Source organism: Manis pentadactyla, chromosome 13 (assembly GCF_030020395.1).
Source record: "Manis pentadactyla isolate mManPen7 chromosome 13, mManPen7.hap1, whole genome shotgun sequence".
Classification (NCBI taxonomy): domain Eukaryota; kingdom Metazoa; phylum Chordata; class Mammalia; order Pholidota; family Manidae; genus Manis; species Manis pentadactyla.
In genome coordinates, this window is record NC_080031.1 from 27,332,973 (window position 1) to 27,352,130 (window position 19,158).

Genomic DNA, 19,158 nt, shown 5'->3' on the forward strand with positions numbered 1-19,158 from the left:
AACGCATCCTACAGTATGGGAGAATATATTCATAAATGACATATCTGATAAGGGGTTGACATCCAAATTATATAAAGTGCTCATGCACCTCAACAAACAGAAAGCAAATAAGCCAATTAAAAAATGGACAGAAGAGCTGAACAGACAGTTCTCCAAAGAAGAAATTCAGATGGCCAACAGGCACATGAAAAGATGCTCCACATTGCTAATCATCAGAGAAATGCAAATTAAAACCACAATGAGATATCACCTCACACCAATTAGGATGGCCAACATCCAAAAGACAAACAACAACAAATGTTGGCGAGGATATGGAGAAAGTGGAACCCTCCTACACTGCTGGTGGGAATGTAAATTAGTTCAACTGTTGTGGAAAGCAGTATGGAGGTTCCTCAAAAATCTCAAAATAGAAATACCATTTGACTGAGGAATTCCACTCCTAGTAATTTACCCTAAGAATGTAGGAGCCCAGTTTGAAAAAGACATATGCACCCGTATGTTTATTGAAGCAGTATCTACAATAGCCAAGAAATGGAAGCAACCTAAATGTCCATCAGTAGATGAATGGATAAAGATGTGGTACATATACACAATGGAATATTATTCAGCCATAAGAAAAAGCAAATCCTACCATTTGCAACAACTTGAATGGAGCTAGAGGGTATTATGCTCAGTGAAATAAGCCAGGTGGAGAAAGACAAGTATCAAATGATTTCACTTATCTGTGGAGTAGAAGAACAAAGAAAAAACCAAAGGAACAAAACAGCAGCAGACTCACAGAACCCAAGAATGGACTAGCAGTTACCAAAGGGAAAGGGACTGGGGAGGATGGGTGGGAAGGGAGGGACAAGTGGGGAAGAGGGGCATTACAATTAGCACACATATTGTAGTGGGTGGGGGGCACGGGGAAGGCAGTATAACACAGAGAAGACAAGTAGTGACTCTATAGCATCTTACTATGCTGATGGTCAGTGACTGGAATGGGGTATGTGGTGGGGCTTGATAATGGGGGGAGTCTAGTAACCATAATGTTGCTCATGTAATTGTACATTAATAATACCAAAAAGAAAAAAGAAAGAAAAAAAAAATCAGTTGTTAATACCGATGTGGGTATTTAAATTTGTTACTTTATTTTTCATATTTAAAACAATTTATAATTTAAAGTATATAGTAAACTAAATTATTCTGACTGAGATCAGTGACCTACTCCTAGATTGTAAGCTTGATGAGGGCTAAGTTTTACTCACTGATGCATTCCAAATACCTAGAACAATGCCCAGCACCAAGTAGGCAGTTAATAAATACTGAATAAATGAAAAAAAAAAAAAGATAATAGGGCATTAACAGAGGGATAGACATATAGACCAATGTAAGAGAATGGGGAACCCAAAAATAGACCCAGACAAAATGCTAAGCAGGCTATTGACAAAGGTGAAAAAATTCAATAGAGAAATGATACTTTTTTTTAAATGGTGCTGGGGCAATTGGACATCTTGAGCCAAAAACTAAAACAACATTAAACAAGTAATAAGTTAGATCCATACTCTTGTATAAATAAATGTAACTGAAAATTAGTCAAAGACATAAACATAAAACTTAAGACTATACCCTTCCTAGAAGAAAACAAAATCTTTGTAACCTTAGGTTAGATAAAGATCTCTTAGTACAACAAAAACACAAATGATAAAATAAAATTGATAAATTAGACTTCATCAATATAAAGAACTTCTATAGTTAGAAAATTGCTAAAATATGCCACAAACTGGTAGAAAGTATTTGCAAATCTCATTCCTGAAAAAGTAATTACATCTAGAATATAAAAGAACTCTCAAACTTTGATGAGAAAGCAGATTCATAAAAAATTGGTAAAATATTTGACCAACATTTTACCAAAAAAGATAAATATATGGGAAATAAGTGCATGAAAAGATGCTCAACATCATTAGTCAGTAAGGAAATGCAACTAAAACCATAGTAAGATTCTACTACCTACTTATTATAATAGTTAAAATGAAAAAGATTGACCATATCAACTGTTGCAAGAACTCTCATGCAATGTGTTTAGGAATATAAAGTTGTAAAACCACTTGGAAACAGTACAACAGCTTCTTAAACAGCTAAACATTAAATGCACATAAACATAACCCAGATGATCCAGTCATTGCAGTACTATTTATAAAACATAAAAGCAAATATACTGTAAAATACTTACACAGAAATGTTGATAGCAACTTTATTTGCAATAGATACAAGCTGACAATAGTCCAAATGTCCACCAAAAAGTGAAGGGATAAATAAGCTGTGGTATACACCCCAACGGAATACTATTCAGCAATAAAAGGAATGGAAGAATCTCAATTTTATCTCAACTTAATTATGATTGGAATAAACTAAACAAAAGCAATATATAATATTATGATGCCATTTATATAAAATTCTGTAAAAGTGAAAACATACTACAATGACAGAAAGCAGCTCAGCATTTGTCTGGTGATTGCGGTGGGGTGAGAAGGAGTTGGAGAGGATGAAAGGAGCACAGAGTTGCTGTGAGGGTGATGTGTATGCTGACTCTCTTGACTGTGGTGATGGTTTCATGCATTCACTTCTAAGAATTTGTCAAAGTACACACTTTTTCAATATGAGAGCCTATTGTATGCATATCATACTCAATAAAGCTGTTTTAAAAATGGCAGCTTACCATTGTCCTTAACATAAAGACCAGATGTTTCCCATAATATTAGGTCCTACCTCTCCAGTTTCAGCTTGGACCATTCCCAACCTTGTTTGTATGCTGCTGTCATAACTGGCCATAATTGGCCATTAGGGATCTTTCCTACCTCAAAGACTTTGTGAATGATATTGTCCCTGCTTTCCCACACTTAACTCCTAGTGAACTCCCACTACCCCTCATTTCTCAGCTCAAATATTACTTCCCAGAAAAGACTTCTGAACACCCTAAGTAGTTAAGGTTTATATACTAAGAACTTTCCCTGGCACTCTCTCCTTTCTCCTTTTTAAAATTTGTCACAAATTTTATTTATATTTTTGAGTACATTTTTTACTAATGTTTATCATATACCAGTAAAGGACAATCATTTGTGTACATTATCTAGTTAATACTTTTGAAGAATGAGTTATGTATAATTATGACAGTTTTACATATAAGGAAAGAGGTTAAATAATTCAGCTTAGGATCATACAGTACTAGTAATTTGATGGCAGTAATTTGAACTCAACCCTCTTAGACTTTAAAACACATAGTTTTGATTAATGATTACTGTTCTATGATTTGAAATCTACTATGATATGGTTCCAGAAAGAAATCTAATCTAGAAGTCAGAGTATTAATCTCTAAATAATATGACAGTGGGTAAATGGTAGTACTCCCAGGTGGGCAGTCTACTTGAAAGCTTCAAAGCTAGGTCACCAAAAATGGAACTGGAGGGGCCAGAAAATGGGCCTGAAATTTGGAGATCAGATTAGGCACCAGGAAGTTAGCAATGAATCCTTGCAAAACAGGGGTGAGCATTATGATACCCTAGGTAAACTGTGGTACTGGGAAGATTAACAAGACAGGGACCAGGGACCAGGGACCCAGTACTTTGGTGTATGATGAGAACCAAGACATCTGCAGGTCTAAGCAAAGATTCATGGAGAAGTTCAGAGACCAGAATATAGTGAGCATGACATGATACTGAATGTCAGCATGCTAGTTTGCATTTCTAAAATATTTCCCTGCCCCCAACAGTCTTTCACTTGACCACTCCCTTGCCACCCTGTTCCAAATTCAGGGATTTCTCAAAAGAATTAATTCCCAAATTTGAAAGTCCCAAAGGTAGGAGTCATAGAACAGAGGAGAAAATAAAGAGGTTGGAAATTGCAAGAAAATATTAATTCAATATTCAGTCATCTAAGTAATTATGTAATAGCCAGACACTATAATATAAATCATATTCATTGTCTATTCTATTTTCTTCTTTTCTATGTTAAAAATAAAATGAGCTCATCTGATAAAGATTTGCGTTTTAAATCAGAAAACAGGCTTTTGGTTAAATGACCCTGCCACTTGACAGATAAAAAAGCATCATGGTATTCAGAATTGCTCATCTCCCAAGTGGGTAGGTGGCCTAAAGTGCAGGGTGTTCATAAACTATCTTTAGAAGGAGAATATAATATATTGCCTCCTGTCAATGGGAAAAGACTGATCTTAAATCAAAACCCGAAATATTGCTGCTGTTTAAGATATTTATTTCTTTAAGGAAGTGAACTTTTAAACCAAACTTCTCACTTGCTAGATTGGAATTTACAGCAGTTAGTGAAATCCAGATATTTTCAAGATACTAGTGACCCGACGTAATTTTCAGTAATTTTAGTACTCAATGAAGTTTATAATTCTCACAAGAGAACGCCTATTTTCTGACAAAATGTATAATTTTTGTTTCAAATGTATCTTTTTGTAATATTATATATGTCTTTGGGATTGAAATCAAATTACATTTCATTTTTAAAGAAAATGAGCACCCACATTCCTGTCCCTGAGGTCACCCGCACTTTCTAAGTGGGTAACTTTGACTTTTTCCCAATCTTTCAGTGTCCTGCTCTCTGAAGTAGCCCACGCTCCCCTTTCTCTGAGTGTGCACTTTCTCTTTTTAAATAAAACTAAAGCTTTCAGGGCAACTCTCCTCCCTGAGGTCGCCTCATATTTTCTCTCTTTAAGGAAATAACTTTACATAAAACGTTTACCCTGCTTCAAAAAAAAAAGAAAGAAAATGAGCACTATCTAAATAAAGAGCAGAACTTTCCATTAACCATCCTGAATACGTTTTATAACTTTTGATGGCACTGTGTGTTTTCCAAACATCTCAAGTTAGTTTCTCTCCTAGACATAAATGACAAAATCAAATTCTCTATTTCTAGTTTGGCTATCTTCTAAATTTATCTCCCTTCTTCTATGTTGTAAATCAAGTTTGACCTATACTGAAAACAGTATGATGTTTTTAAACTGGTATCTTCACTGATGATAAGTATGCATTTCTCAGCAATATTCAGCAGCCTTAGAATCTTTTCCAGTTGTTACCAGTTTAATGTTCTCAATAACTGTCAGTTCTGAGTGATTGGCAAGATCGAATACACATTTTAAAATAACATAAAAGATGTTGACTAAACAGATTTAACCATTATTTTGGTTTCTTAGTTTAATATTATCATCTTACTGTGGCATAATATATTCTTTTCAGTACTTCAAAGATCTGATTTTAGGAGTTTAAGTCCAGGGGGGCTTCTGGGTCTTCCTGTAAGTATTACAGCCTGCTATTTCCTCTTTTCTAAAATCAGTGCAGAATCTAGTGGCATATCGAAAACCACAATAGCTGCTTCTTTTTGTTTCAGGTTGCTTGAGCAGCTTGATATACTAGTGAATTAATGGGTTATATTTCAGGAGCATATAAGGGAAAAAAGGACAAAAGTACTAATTAAATTGGAAATCCTTATATTCCTGGGATGATGAATACACAGGGTAATATGGTAATCCCAAATGTCAACCTCATTTTCAATGAACTTCTAAAAATTTTTAATAATGCTTTAATTTTTCACCTTCATATAAGACTCAAGGTCCACTTTTAACAAAGGTCTTGAAAGGGTCCCAATGCAAAACTAAGTCATCACGTTTTTATTATTTAAAAAGTGCAGTGTGAGCAGCCTAGGTGTCAGGTCTACGTCTCATTTTCATGCCCTTGCTGTACAGGAGGCGCTGCAGAGAACCACCATAAATCATCTTGTGGCTCTATACAATTAATTTTATGTTCTGTACTTGTCCTCCTCTATGTTTATATGCTGTTTCTTTTTATATTTGATGTTTGAGGTCACTCTTGGTTCGAGGTGAAATACCTAAACTTAATATTAAAATACCACTGGGTGATATTATAGTATAAGTTTTAATAACAAAATTCAGGGTCACCATTTTCCACAAGTTTTAAAATTAACAGTCAAAAAAGTGTCAAAAGAAAAACAACCTGTAACTCCTTAAACCTTTTAAATATAAGAAGAAATTAAGTGGGTTTATTGCATAATTTTTTGAAGGGTAAAACATTTTTACTATGATGGCATATTTTCACAGTGGTCTTTTATCTTATTTATTATTGCCTTGGAAGTGGTTGCAGACGCCATCAGAGTTCTTACCACTTAGCTGACTTGCAGTAAAACAGGAAAAAAACCTTTTTTAATAATTTTCAGAATAGCTATTCTTCCAGACGGGAGTCTACGGATCCTAAATGCTTCTAAATCAGATGAGGGAAAGTACGTTTGCCAAGGGGAAAATGTCTTTGGGTCTGCTGTAATCACAGCTTCAGTATCTGTAAAAGGTAAGAAAATGTACCTAATGTTTTATAAGCATAGCTTCATGGCCTTATCAGAAAGCCAATAATTAAGATGCATGTATGTGTGTTTGCTCCTATTAATCGAAGGCTCCTATTGATAGAATATTTTGCAAACATAGAATTAACACAGCCAAACTGTCCCTTTCCATTATTTAGGATGCAAAGCAGATCTTTTTGATAGATAGGCAAATATTGCTTTGAACAAAATATGTGAAAGAATAAAGAAAGTTTTCTGATGTTTTAGTCACTGTCTCAAAACTTGAAAGTATGCCAAGAGTATGAAAATATTTTCCCCTCTACCAAGATTAATTTTAGCATCAGTCAGTAATATCCCTCTGTTACCACTTCAGCTGGGGATTTGGGGCAGAAAAGAGTAACAGGAGGAAACCCGACTGTGTGGTGTCGGAGCATGCATCAGATAAACTGATACCAGAGCTGCTTTTGCAGCAATGGAATTTTTTATATCCTGTCATTTCTTTAGTATTAGAAATAATGCTGCTTAAATGTTTCTGTTAGTTTTCTAGTTTTAAAATGAAGTCGGTTTCGAGCCTAGATCCTTCTTTTGAGACTCCATATCATTGTTTAGTACTAAGGAAATAAATCTTACATCTTAAAACAGCTCAACTCTGCAGGTGGCAAAGGAATATTTTTCACAGCTTAACTATATCCTTAATTAAATTTCCCATTTGTGCATGTCTTACATAGTGAATCACACTTTGGCAATAAGAAATGTAGAAATGTTGATTTTTCTATTTCTTTAGAAATGCAATTAAAATAGCCAGCACTCTGCTATTTTAGAAAAGAGGCAAGCATCAATGAAAGGAAGGAACATAACTGAAAAGATGCAATAAGAAATGTAGAAATGTTGATTTTTCTCTTTGTTTTAAAATGCAATTAAAATAGCCAGCACTCTGATATTTTAGGAAAGAGGTAAACATCAATGAAAGGAAGGAACATAACTGAAAAGATGCCTTCATTTCTTGCATACATTACGGGAATCCAACGCAGTCTTCTAGTCTGCATCTTATTCCTTCTGTGTGCTAAGCAACCTTTTTCATAATGAAGCAGTACTAGATCTGAGACATTTTTTAAGAATAAGAAACGTGTTTTCTGCTCATCATGAGTTAAAGGGAGTATTTAGTTACTCAGAACATTCCAAATCTCACAAAGTTTAAACTAGTGTGCTGTGATTTTCTGTCTTCTCTGATAAAGCCAGAACTTAGAATGCACACAGAATATATGGCTTCTAGAATGTTAATATTTACAGTGGCTTTCCTTTCCTGGTATGTGCTTTCCTGTTAATGATTGCTTAAAAGGATATTGCATATTAAAGGATCTTATCAGTTGTTAAGAATAGTGCTTCATCAGACTATGCTATTGCCAACAATAGAGCTAGAATAGGAAAATAAGGCTAAATTTTAATCATTCGTGTCAGTCTTCTTGAGTTACCTACAATCAGGGATCTCATTAGGAAAAAAAAAAGAGAAAATCAAAATCTTATCTCCATTACCTCCCTACTTTATTAAAAAAAAAAACTTCATTTTGCAGTTATTTGATCACTAGACTTAGATAAACCTTACATATACAGCTGGTATTGGTCTTTATTGGTTCAAATTGCTCTAAACCCAGTACAAATGTAACTATTTTTAAAAAATATAACTGAATTAATAATTAAGCATTTTTTTCTCAAAAGTCATTTCTACTCAATATTTTACCTTTCGTTTTAGATCTCAGACCATCTAAAATCTATGAAAAGTGGTATTTTATAATTAGATGGAGGTCCCTCTTGTATTCCTTTTCTATTCATAAGAAGGATCTGTAGATGCAAGGTGGTATAGACTAATATATTTTCATATCTGTCAAGATGGTAATTTGAGGATAGGTGCTTCTAATAGCCTTTAAGGATGTGAACTCAGCTGCATTCTTCTTCCTTATATATATGAACCAATTTTTTAATTATAAAAATCCTTTCATTTATTCTTGGTGATCCTTGAAGGTGGACAAGGAGGCTATAGCTTCTTTGTTCTAATTTTCCTCCTTCCAGAATGCCAAAGGCTGCTTCTAATTATGTGAGCACCTCACCTTTTTCATCCACCTTGACTTCTTAATAGGAACAAGGACTTTTAAAGCATCAGTCTCCCACCAATGCATGGCAAAATGCCTTCCCATACAAAAAGTAGCATTTCAAGTAGTAATACTTAATTTAAAGATGTTTATGTGGAGCAATTGTATTGCACAGATTCCTTTTACATGTTTTTCTCTATAACTTAAAATACAGAGTTCAAGAAAATATTGATTGATTAATTAACATGCTGATAATGTTAATGAATGTATTTTTATTTCTATAGAACCTACAAGAATAGAACTCACTCCTAAAAGAACAGAGTTAACAGTGGGAGAAAGTGTTGTCCTTAACTGCAAAGCAATTCACGATGCCAGCTTGGATGTCACCTTCTACTGGACACTAAAAGGACAGCCTATCGATTTTGAAAAAGAAGGTGGACATTTTGAAAGCATCAGGGCCGTAAGTTAATACACTTTTATTTTTTGAGTACTAATAATTTAAAAAATTTAGACTCAAATATAAAAACTTTCCTACCTATGAAATGCTAAGGAAAAATCAGAAAAAATTAAATTGGATTCAGTTACTTTCTTTCATTACTTTGTTTTGTCAAACTGAAAGTAATAATTATTTTAAAACACCCAGTAAGAAACTGGAATTACTTCATTATGTAAATCTGGTTTCTTTGTTATTTTTACTTATTTAATTAATATTGTCAATATTTTTACATTACCTCTCAAACGTTTTGTTGCTACTTAAGATGGCTATGATTATTTAAAGCATTTTTAATAGTAATTATGATACAAAAAATAAATAAAATATTAATTTTCATAAAAACCTTCCTGTCCTGTTCTTCAAGAAAGTCATTTTGGAGATTCTTAAATTTCTCACAGGTGATAGAGCTTAAACATACAACCCATAGTCAGAAATGCATATTAACCTTAGATAAGCATCCACAGAAGTACTCGTTTTTTGCCCACCAAATCTTTTCTTTGTAGTATCTTCTTTTATATTACATATCTGTGTGACAGTCAACTAAACGGAATGGGAAATCTTTTGATCCAAATCCTGTAGAAACATCACAGTGTCTCACTCAATAGAGAAGTTAAAAAAAGACCTCCAGCTAGCTTATTTAGACATAAAAGAGGAATATAATGACAGAGGCAGAGAGAGAAAGATGGAGTCAGTGGCAAGAAGAGATTTTGGCTAGAATATCCCTTCTATACTGGTTAAAGAGATAGCTTGAAATACAATTTATGCCTACAAATCCAATTTAAAATGTTATCACACGCTTACTGATACCAGTTTATTCTCCTCTGAACACTTTGGGAAACACTGGAAAAACCTCAGCTGTAATAAACCCAAACATAACGACAGTTTGGTTGAATTTTATATTAAAGGTGATGTGCTAGAGCGAAAAGAGCCCCAGATCCGAAGTCAGGAAGTCTTTGGATCGAGTCCCAGCTCAGCCCCTAATCAGCTGTGCGACATAAAGCCGGTCACACTAGTCTCATACAGAAGTCAAGTGGAAAAATTGGACAAGATAGTATCTAAGATCTCTTCTCTAGAATTTAATAATTATAAATTAGTAGAATAGCAAAGATAAGCTTTGCTATTTGCTGCACTAGCCAATGGAACAAAAATTAAACATTCACTTACAAACTATTTTCATCCTGGTTTACTTTGTAATTAATGGGAGAGACTATATCAATAGAAAATAATTACCAACTGCATTGCTTACATCTCATTAAATAAATCAATTTTAATTATTAACATTTATATGCAAAATATTTAGTTCATATTAAGTTAAACTCATTTTTCTCGAATTTGTGACTTTCTTTTTTCCTTTACTTTGGCTTGATAATTCCCTAAAGATTATGAAAATTCTATGCCATGAATGCCATAAAGCTGAATCAGGAAAATGTGATATCACACTTGGAAACAAAAAATATACCATCAAAAATACATCTTCTTAGGATTACCTGTAAACATTCATTTTGAGTGATCAGATATATAAAGTAAATGTAAACTATGCCCTTCTACTTGTGAAATAATATGCCTGAGAAATAGTGTGTTTTAGGAGAAAGAATGAAAGCATTATAAAGAAGAGATATTTGGGAAGGCCTCTGGACTTGTACATGACCTTCTGTTGAGAAACCAATTGAAAATGCTGAAAATAAGAGGCGCAGGGCAGGGCTCAGAAGAGAGCCAAGTGGGGTGCCTGTGGCCTGCTCTGAGTTGCAAAGGAGAACCACTGAAGGGACCTTAGGAGTGCAGGCGGCCCAGTAGAGTAAGAAAATCAAACGGGACTCAGGAACTTCAGCAGGAATAGCATGCCTTTGGCCAGAGCACTTTCTAGATCAACTGCCCTCAGACCTAACCTACCAGAGAGTGACTGAATGGGGGTGAAATGGAAGAGAAAAGGGGGTATACTTTTTAAGCAGATAACACTGCATAGCTTCAAATGAATCAACCAAATCTCTGGGGGGCTGGGGGAGAAACAATGGCATTGATACTCACCATCTTATAGATGCTAAAATATAGCTTCATGAAGTTCTCTACTATTCAACTAGTTGACTGTTATCTTTTATATATAGCCATTTGTTTCTAGATAAAGCTCTAGGCAAAGTTTTACATGTAGCTTTTATAACACCTCTATAATGTACATTGTTATGTTTTAAGTAAAAGAGTGCTTTGGGACTGCATTTCTAGAGAGGGAATAGAAAAATATAATCACATCAGGTAAAAAAAAAAACAATAGCTCTTGCTTTGTAATTTAAATTAAAACATCCATAGTGAAAATGCTTCTGTTTCCCTTGCCCTGTTTATTTAGGCCATGGTTTACAAACCAGCAAGTTAACTGATTTGGAGTGAGTCCACTACTGAAACTGTTGTTCAAAGGATCCAAGCAAACAATTTGTCTGTAAACATTTGATCCAATTCACCCAAATCACTTTTTTGGCAATGATGTGAATTAACTGAATGTGGCAAATTAGTGAGGCTATTGTTAGGATTTTAATTGCAATTTAATTTCAGAAGCTAAGTGCTGTGGAGATTCCAAAGTAAAAGGCATGGCCCTTCACCCTTGAGAGAGTACAACGCGGGCCAAGAAAGCAGGATGGGCTGGTGATATGCTATCCCAGTCCTATTGCAAGAGAGCTCCGTGAATGCAATTGGCAGGAGGAGTTGGTAGTTGAACTGAATGTGGATAGGTAGGATTTTGCCAGGTGGCTAGAATAAACTGCGTTTGAGAGAGAGCAAGCAGGTGAGGCAAAGACATAGGGCAGGGAGTTGAGAGCATGTTCTGGGAACAGTGAGGAAGCTCTGGCTCTGACAGCACAATGACAGATAGACACACAAGGCACGAAGCAGACAGTCAATCAGTACTTGTTGAACACATTTAAAGGAAAGTGGCAGAGACCTCCCTGTAAAAGGAACTGATTTCCAAGCCATGGAATTTGTAATTAGGAATGCAGCAGGGAGCCATGTTGGGTCAGATTTGTCCTTTAGGAAGATAATTCTGACAGTCCTGTGAAGCAGGGATTGAATAACTTTCAGACTTTACATTCCCTATAGGCTGGTTAGGCAGAGGTTACAACAAGGAGTTGACCATTTTAAGCTTTGTCCTTAAATAACCACCCTGTTATCAAATAAAACATTTACAAAATTGTTTATGTTGGTCAGAGGTCTGCGAGAGCCTCTTAATACTCTCAAGGTGTCTGAACAACACCTGAGAATGACCTTGTGGCCTCAGCTCCACAGTCTGAAAGGAGGACTGGGATGATCCATTGTTTTTCAGAGACTGGAACTCCCTAATTGTTAATGCAAAATGTAAACTAGTTTGAATCCTTATAATGCATAAAGAACAGTCACACAGAATACCATGGAAGCCTGCAATTTACACTGTTTTTTGGCAGAGGAAAAAAATCAAACATTTGTCATCAGGATGGTTGACTAATAAAGAGGTGCCCTTTCCATTATGAACTCTCTCAACATGCTAAATTGCAACTAAATGGGAAGCCAAAGCTAAGTGCAGTATTTGATTTTTTTTATATTTACCCAGTTCTCTGTTATAACAATACACTCAGGAAGGCAGAGTAGGGATATTTGACCCCATTTTTTAATTAGGACACTAAGGCATAAGACTTTTCCAGGCCACATAAATACTAAATTGGGGTAACAAGGTGAAACACACCATGATTTTTAAAATGCATTATGTTGATTCTCCTTTATAAAGCTTATCCTCTTCACTTTCCTTGGTCATTATGTATTCAGCCTGTGTCTATACATTGTGGGAAATAAAAATAAAAGGACACTTTGTTTCTAGTCTTTAATAAATGTAAAGATGACAAAACATTAAGGAATTCAAGGACAATGTGACCATAAACAATAATTACTAATATTTCTTATTGTAGCCAAATATTGTTGGAAGCCAGAGAAGAAAGACATTAATGTGAATTTTTACCATTGTACAGAAAGGCAAGAAAAAAATTAATTGAGCACCTACTGTATACCAAGTATTTGGACACACACACACATACACACACACACACCACATACACAATAGCTCATCAATTCCTTATAACAATCATATGAAGTAAGACTATTTGGGGATAAGTCACCACATGACTTAGACCTCAGTGGATGGGTAGCATTAGAAGAAGCATAAAAGAAGAAAGAGAAAGGCAACCTCAGATGGGGAAAGATACTGTATATGAGGGATCTTGGAGGTTACTTAGTTGGCCTTAGGTTGATTTGTGAATTCTTCATCAGTATCTTTAGTGTCTGCTGTAACCCTTGTGCTAATGAGGAATTCACTCCTTTGAAGCAGTCCATCCTACTACCAACCAGATCTGAATGCCAGAAAGTTGGAAATTAGGAGTAATTATGATAATCTGTATACCGAACATAGGAATCATAAAGGAACATGGCAGATTCATATTTCTTGTTTTTGTGGAGTATTAAATAAATAGATAAAAAGGGCCACAGTATAAACTCCTTAATATCTTAAGGGGATTTTATGTTAGGTGAAAAGTTCTTGCTTAGGTCAGTCTTCCTATTAGGATTACTTCTATTCCCAGTTTAATTTCTTAGGAATTAGCATTTGTTTCATAAACAGTAAAAGTCTCAGAGAAGAAGCCAATACATGCTCAACTGGCAGCATTCCCTTTCCTGATGGATAGATGTTAATGTTGTAAAAATGAATGAAATCATTGGACACACTATTAGCATTTTCTAAGGCCCAAAGTTCTGAGACCCTGTGAGCATCTGCTGCATCCTCTTCATCATATTAGTAGGTAGAAATCTTGGAGGTATTTCAAACTGTGCAGGAAGTATACAGAAAGACAGAGGATCAGTAGCTTTATCAAAGGCACATACTCTCTTTGACTTATTCTGCTCACAAGTATATCCATACTTTCAAGTAATGTGGCATCCTGAACTCTGAGCCATACCCTCTCCCTGCCTGGCAAGGGCTTGTCCTTCCTCTTCACTCAATTTCTTGCTTTTTAGGTCTTTGTTTTGCTCTGAATTCTGAAACCCAGTAATCCACCTGTGTTCTGTTCTTTGCTGAAATCTTGCCACATGTTTGCCTTGTAACAGTTCTCTTCTGGTCGTTCTGGGGGCTAAAAAGGACAGGCTTAAGTCTGGGGGCTAAAAAGGACAGGCTGCCCTCACAGGTCTTAGATTTTGCAGACCATTCCAAGAACTGTACCACATCCATTCTGCCAGCTTGTCTGTGTTAGAGAATGTGCCTTCCCCCACTATTTTCTAAAAGTAGTAGCATTTCTCATAGCAAAAAAAGAATGCCCATCTTTTTAGTTGTGTGTATATGTTTCATGGAGGCACATGAACATGGCTAACCTATGTCATTAAAATCTGTGATTCTGTAACATTTTATATATTAGTGAAATAAGTTAAACTGTGAGTCCCCTGAAAAGTAAAGGCTAGTATGCACTTTATTTTTGATTGCTTTGCACTGTGGGCGACCACAGAGTAGTCACCCAGTCAATGCTTACTGAATGAAAAAAATATGCATTTATTAAAGACTGCATAAAATTCTGTTAAATCCTATTATAACAGGATAGTTGATTTCCATGCTTTTTTACGTTTTACACAAAATTGGGCATTCACTTTAGCACAGTTTGAAACTGAATGAAAGGTGACCACCTTAGGTGACATCTGAGGGAGTCTACTATTGAGACACCCTTCCAGAGCTCCTGGGGGTGTCATGTGAGTGACGTGATGTGTGACATGCGGACACAGTACTGTCAGGATCACAGCTGGATAACACCACCATGTCGATCATCCATCTCCATTTTTACTCTAATTGGCAGATGGCTCCACAAAGCAAAATTTGAAGTGTGCCTCTTCACTTTCTGTAGTTTATCAAATGTAGTAAAATCAGGCAACACCTCCAAAGTTGTCACATATAAACAAACAGGCTTAATCACCCAAGTCACAGGCCTTATAGGCCACCAACAGAAACCTTTCGGGTACTGTACCATGGTGAGGAAACAGAGCTCTCGGTCATATTGAGGCTCCAGTTTCTGGAGCAATGTGGGTGATGGAACAGGGTTCCCTGCAGTGATTTTAGTGCAGAATTGCAGGGGTTTTTTGTTTTTGTTTTTGTTTTTGTTCTTTGTAGGTTTCTTTGGAGAGAGAGAGAAAATAAGTTTTCTTGATAGAGAAAGGCAATTTCAGTACAGGCCATGCTGGGAAAAATCAGATCAATAGCCTGTGTTCTGTGACCTCTGAGGGGATAAAAGTATCATACTTTCCAGAGATTCTTATCGAACAGGCTGGGATATTTCAGGTTATTGGCTGTAGAAAAGTGGGAAATGAAAAATAGAAAACATTCCTCACCTCTTGACAGAATTTGGTTTTCTAGGTTATAAATACCAGAAATTAAATATGCTACTAGCTCACTGACTCCAGAAATTAAGTGCTTACAGGTCTAAGAATGCATATTTTTTTTCCCTTTTGGAAGTTCTGTTTTTCTCCAAAATTATTTTTCCATTCTATACATATATTAACCCAGGCTATATTTCTAAATGACCACAGTCTCTTTCAGTTGGTTGTTTTTAACTGAAAGGATGAACTTAATCTGGAATGAAGTTGCCTGTGCCTTTGGAAAAGTGACCATTGCTAGGCTCCAGTAGGTCTTTGCATCCATTGATATTACTTTTAACCTTGATTTGCTTTTAACCTTGAAGTGTATCTGATTTATTTTAGTGATGTTTATTACCAAATTCTCACCTAACTCTAAGTCATTTGAACAGTGAATTACTTACTTAGACTATATTAGTCTTTCTAATGAGCATAACAAACTTTTAATGTAATTTTTTAGTTAAAATAACACTCCAACTATTTTGAGTCAGTTCAGAATTTGTTTTTACTCATTACCCTAAATTTCTATTAATTATCCTGCAATTGTACATTGAAAAAGAATCAGTGCATCTTAACTCTAGAAGTACTTCCTTGTGCAAAATAATAAAGATTTATTCTTATAAGACAGTAAAAATTATTGTAAATTAAATATGTGCTAAACAGTTAAGAATGAATAAACAAATAAGTAAATGCATGATATCAAACCCACTCTTCAAGTTATAAATGTATCACTTTCCACTTGCATCAAAGTTTAACCGAGGGTACCACAGGCCCTTTCAGTAGAGGCCATGGTCCATGGCCCAGATCTCTCTTTAAAGACTGAGGCACTCCTTCCCCAAGCCACCCTACAAATCAGACTCTTCAATGATTAGTAAATCCTTTCGGAATAAATATGAAAGTTTCATTATCTGATTAAGACTGAGGCTGAAATACATATGTAGAATTTTACATCATGAGAAGACCTATTGCCCTTCCTCTCTTTTTTGTATTATTTCATTTCCACAACAATGTGAGCCAGGTAAGCTATGTATAAATGAAGAAACTGTGCACCAAAAGGACAAGGGATGAAGAGCCTCACTACTGAGGTTCTACCCAACACGGACACATTTACAAAACAGCCATCATTATCATTTAAGCTTCTTTGAGCTTAAAACTTCATTGCCATAAATGATATTCCAAATCTGGTTCGATGCTTCAAAGCAAAGATATGAAGAACTGAAACTAACTGTAACGCTTCCTATGGCATTTTGAAAATTGAAGACATAAAGAGATTGCATTTCTTCTCTGAAGACTCACTCTTTAGCTGGACAACTCAGCCTGTTTTTACCTTACTTGATCACTATTAAGACCTTAAAATCATATGTTCTGTAAGATCCAACCACCAAATTGTTAAAAATTATCTTTCCATAAAAGTTGCTGAGAATTAATTGAAAAACATCTTAAAATTTCCTCCTACACTTGCCTCTTCAGATGTTCTGTGGGTGTGTTTTCACATTAATTAAAGCTCACTCTTCTAGCTGCTGCAATTGTTTCATTTTGTAGGGTGTGAACCCATTTTTATCAACTTCCCTTTTTAGTCTTTTGAAGATTCTCTCAAAATGGATATGAAATGCAATATGTCACACTTGCTTTTACTGCTGAAGATGAGACAAAGAATGTAGGGTACAAAGGTCTGAATACTTCTTTTAAGAAAATACTGTTTCCACATTTGATATATTTAAAATCATAATTGTACTTATTAAATATGTTGCTCACAAATCTATTGGTTTCACATGGGTTTTTGGCCACCAAAATCCAGTTTTCAAGTCAAGCAGCTGGTTGGGTTTTAGATTCTTCCCTTCTCATCCCCCCCTGTTCTCCTAGGGCTTCCATTATCTTTCCCATCCTTCTTTCAGAGGAAGAAGTAAATTTGCCATAAATATTGCTTATTCTTTCCCTTCTATCCTTTACATTCCTGGAAGTTAAGAATGTGTTTATTATCTGACCTCAACACAGTACCTGGTGCACGTTAAAGACTAAACAAATATTTGTAGAGTTGCTAAAGGAATCGGTAAAAATTGGAATGTATGACCTAAAAATTAGCCATCTAGAGTGGACTGCTTAGAAAAAAATGTTGACTATAATATTTACATAGCTTTTTAAAATTTTGTCAACCAAGAAAAGTTTTTAATTTATACTTACAGACAGTGTCGGTGATCAATAGTTTCATTCGCTTTGCTTCACATGAAGATTTAAATATTTTTAATAATGTTTTCTTTGGAAATAATAATCATAAGAGTTCTTAATAAAAGAGAAATATACAATGGATTCTAGCTGTCATGTTGAAGCAATGCTGATGTGTTCTATGGGTTTTTGTTATTTTAAAAAGAATGCCCTATATATATATCTATGTATCCAAGGGATGTAATTTAACCTGCTGAGTGATATCATGCATAGTATAATAAGGCCTTTAATACTAGAATTTCTACCTTGTAGGAATAATATATAAAAGATTTTTCTTTTTAGTTTTTGAAAGCCTTGGTAAATAAAAGGCTATCCTTATTTTCCTGTACCACATAAGGTTTAGGATTTTTATAAGCAAACATGATTCAGTTTTACATTTTGAAATACTACTGATATGTAAGTATTGTATTTTAGACTGGTCCTATGTTAGTTCTCAAAGTGATTTTCAAAGGCTTGGGTTTTTTGAGAGGCCATTATTTTCAAGATATCTTTGAAATTCTACCTTTATTTTGCAATTTATCTTTCTGCATCAGTTTTGTATTAAATTCTAAAGGGTGTCTAAGTGTTGTGATGTGTTTAGCTTTTAGCTTTTCAAAATCTGCCAGTTTCTTTCATGTACTATTTTTATCATATTACAATATATAAGTGAACTTTAGGAGTCTAGAATTAATGACTCAATAGGTGGCCTCTCAGAGATGTTTTCTCTCTTGGAAAAGGAAGAAAAGAAAATTTTAGAAATAACCACTGGTCTATTATTTTTCACTTCCTTTCTTCATCTGATATCTCTTCTATAAAAGAAATAGAAAAAATAAACTTGGAGAATTTGGCAAGTATGACACTATTATCATTAATGAATAATTGATGGCTCTATAGAGTATTTTTCAGTGTACAGTAGATGAACTCTGGATTTATCTTAGTTCCACAAAGATTTATTGAGCACCTATACTCTAGGCATCTTTCCAGAACTGAGGATTCTGTAATAATCAATAATAAACATTCTATGGGAGGTATAGAAATACAACTAGGACAGAGCGCAGCCTTTAGGGAGCTTAGAGTCTTACAGAGGAACAGACATATCAGCCTATATGTGACAAAAGCAATGGAAGTATGTTCAGGGGCTCAGGCCAAGATATGCATCATCCAGCCTGTGGAAGCAGAGCAGACTTCACCAACCGAACACTTCCTGAGTCCATTCTTAAAGGAGAATAAGCAGTTTAGCAGGCAAATCAGAGAAAGGGAGGCAGAAGAGGAGAACATATTCTAGGTAGATACTGAGCATGAGAAAAATATGAAAGATACTGAGGTTTTGTCTAGCAACTCCCTAATGGTGATCTTACAGTTAAAGCAAACCTCATCCAATATATTACTATAATAATTCTATTTTTAAAAAATCTTCTCATATCACCTATGAAAGTTAAATAAATGGCCTTGATTATTCTCAGTTCCAATTATAGCAAGTTATATATTCCTAGCAAAAGTAAAGCTGCCAGATTTTTCCAAATAAAACCAGGGATAAATTGTATGTTGTTTAGCATAAGTATATGTATTTTACATAAATTTACATGTTGCTTGAAGCATTCTGTGGAGTATATAAAAAAGAAATTAACTATT

At 34.9% G+C, this 19,158-nt stretch overlaps 1 protein-coding gene across 1 annotated transcript in view; it reads left to right on the forward strand.

Moving 5' to 3' along the window:
- The window catches only part of CNTN5 (contactin 5), a 1,238,002-nt gene that overhangs the window by 1,102,886 nt on the left and 115,958 nt on the right, over positions 1 to 19,158 (forward strand). The window contains exons 14-15 of the mRNA XM_036902818.2: positions 6,232 to 6,359; positions 8,723 to 8,898. Of these exons, the coding sequence (XP_036758713.2) occupies positions 6,232 to 6,359; positions 8,723 to 8,898 (304 nt within the window). The remainder of the gene's footprint in view (positions 1 to 6,231; positions 6,360 to 8,722; positions 8,899 to 19,158) is intronic.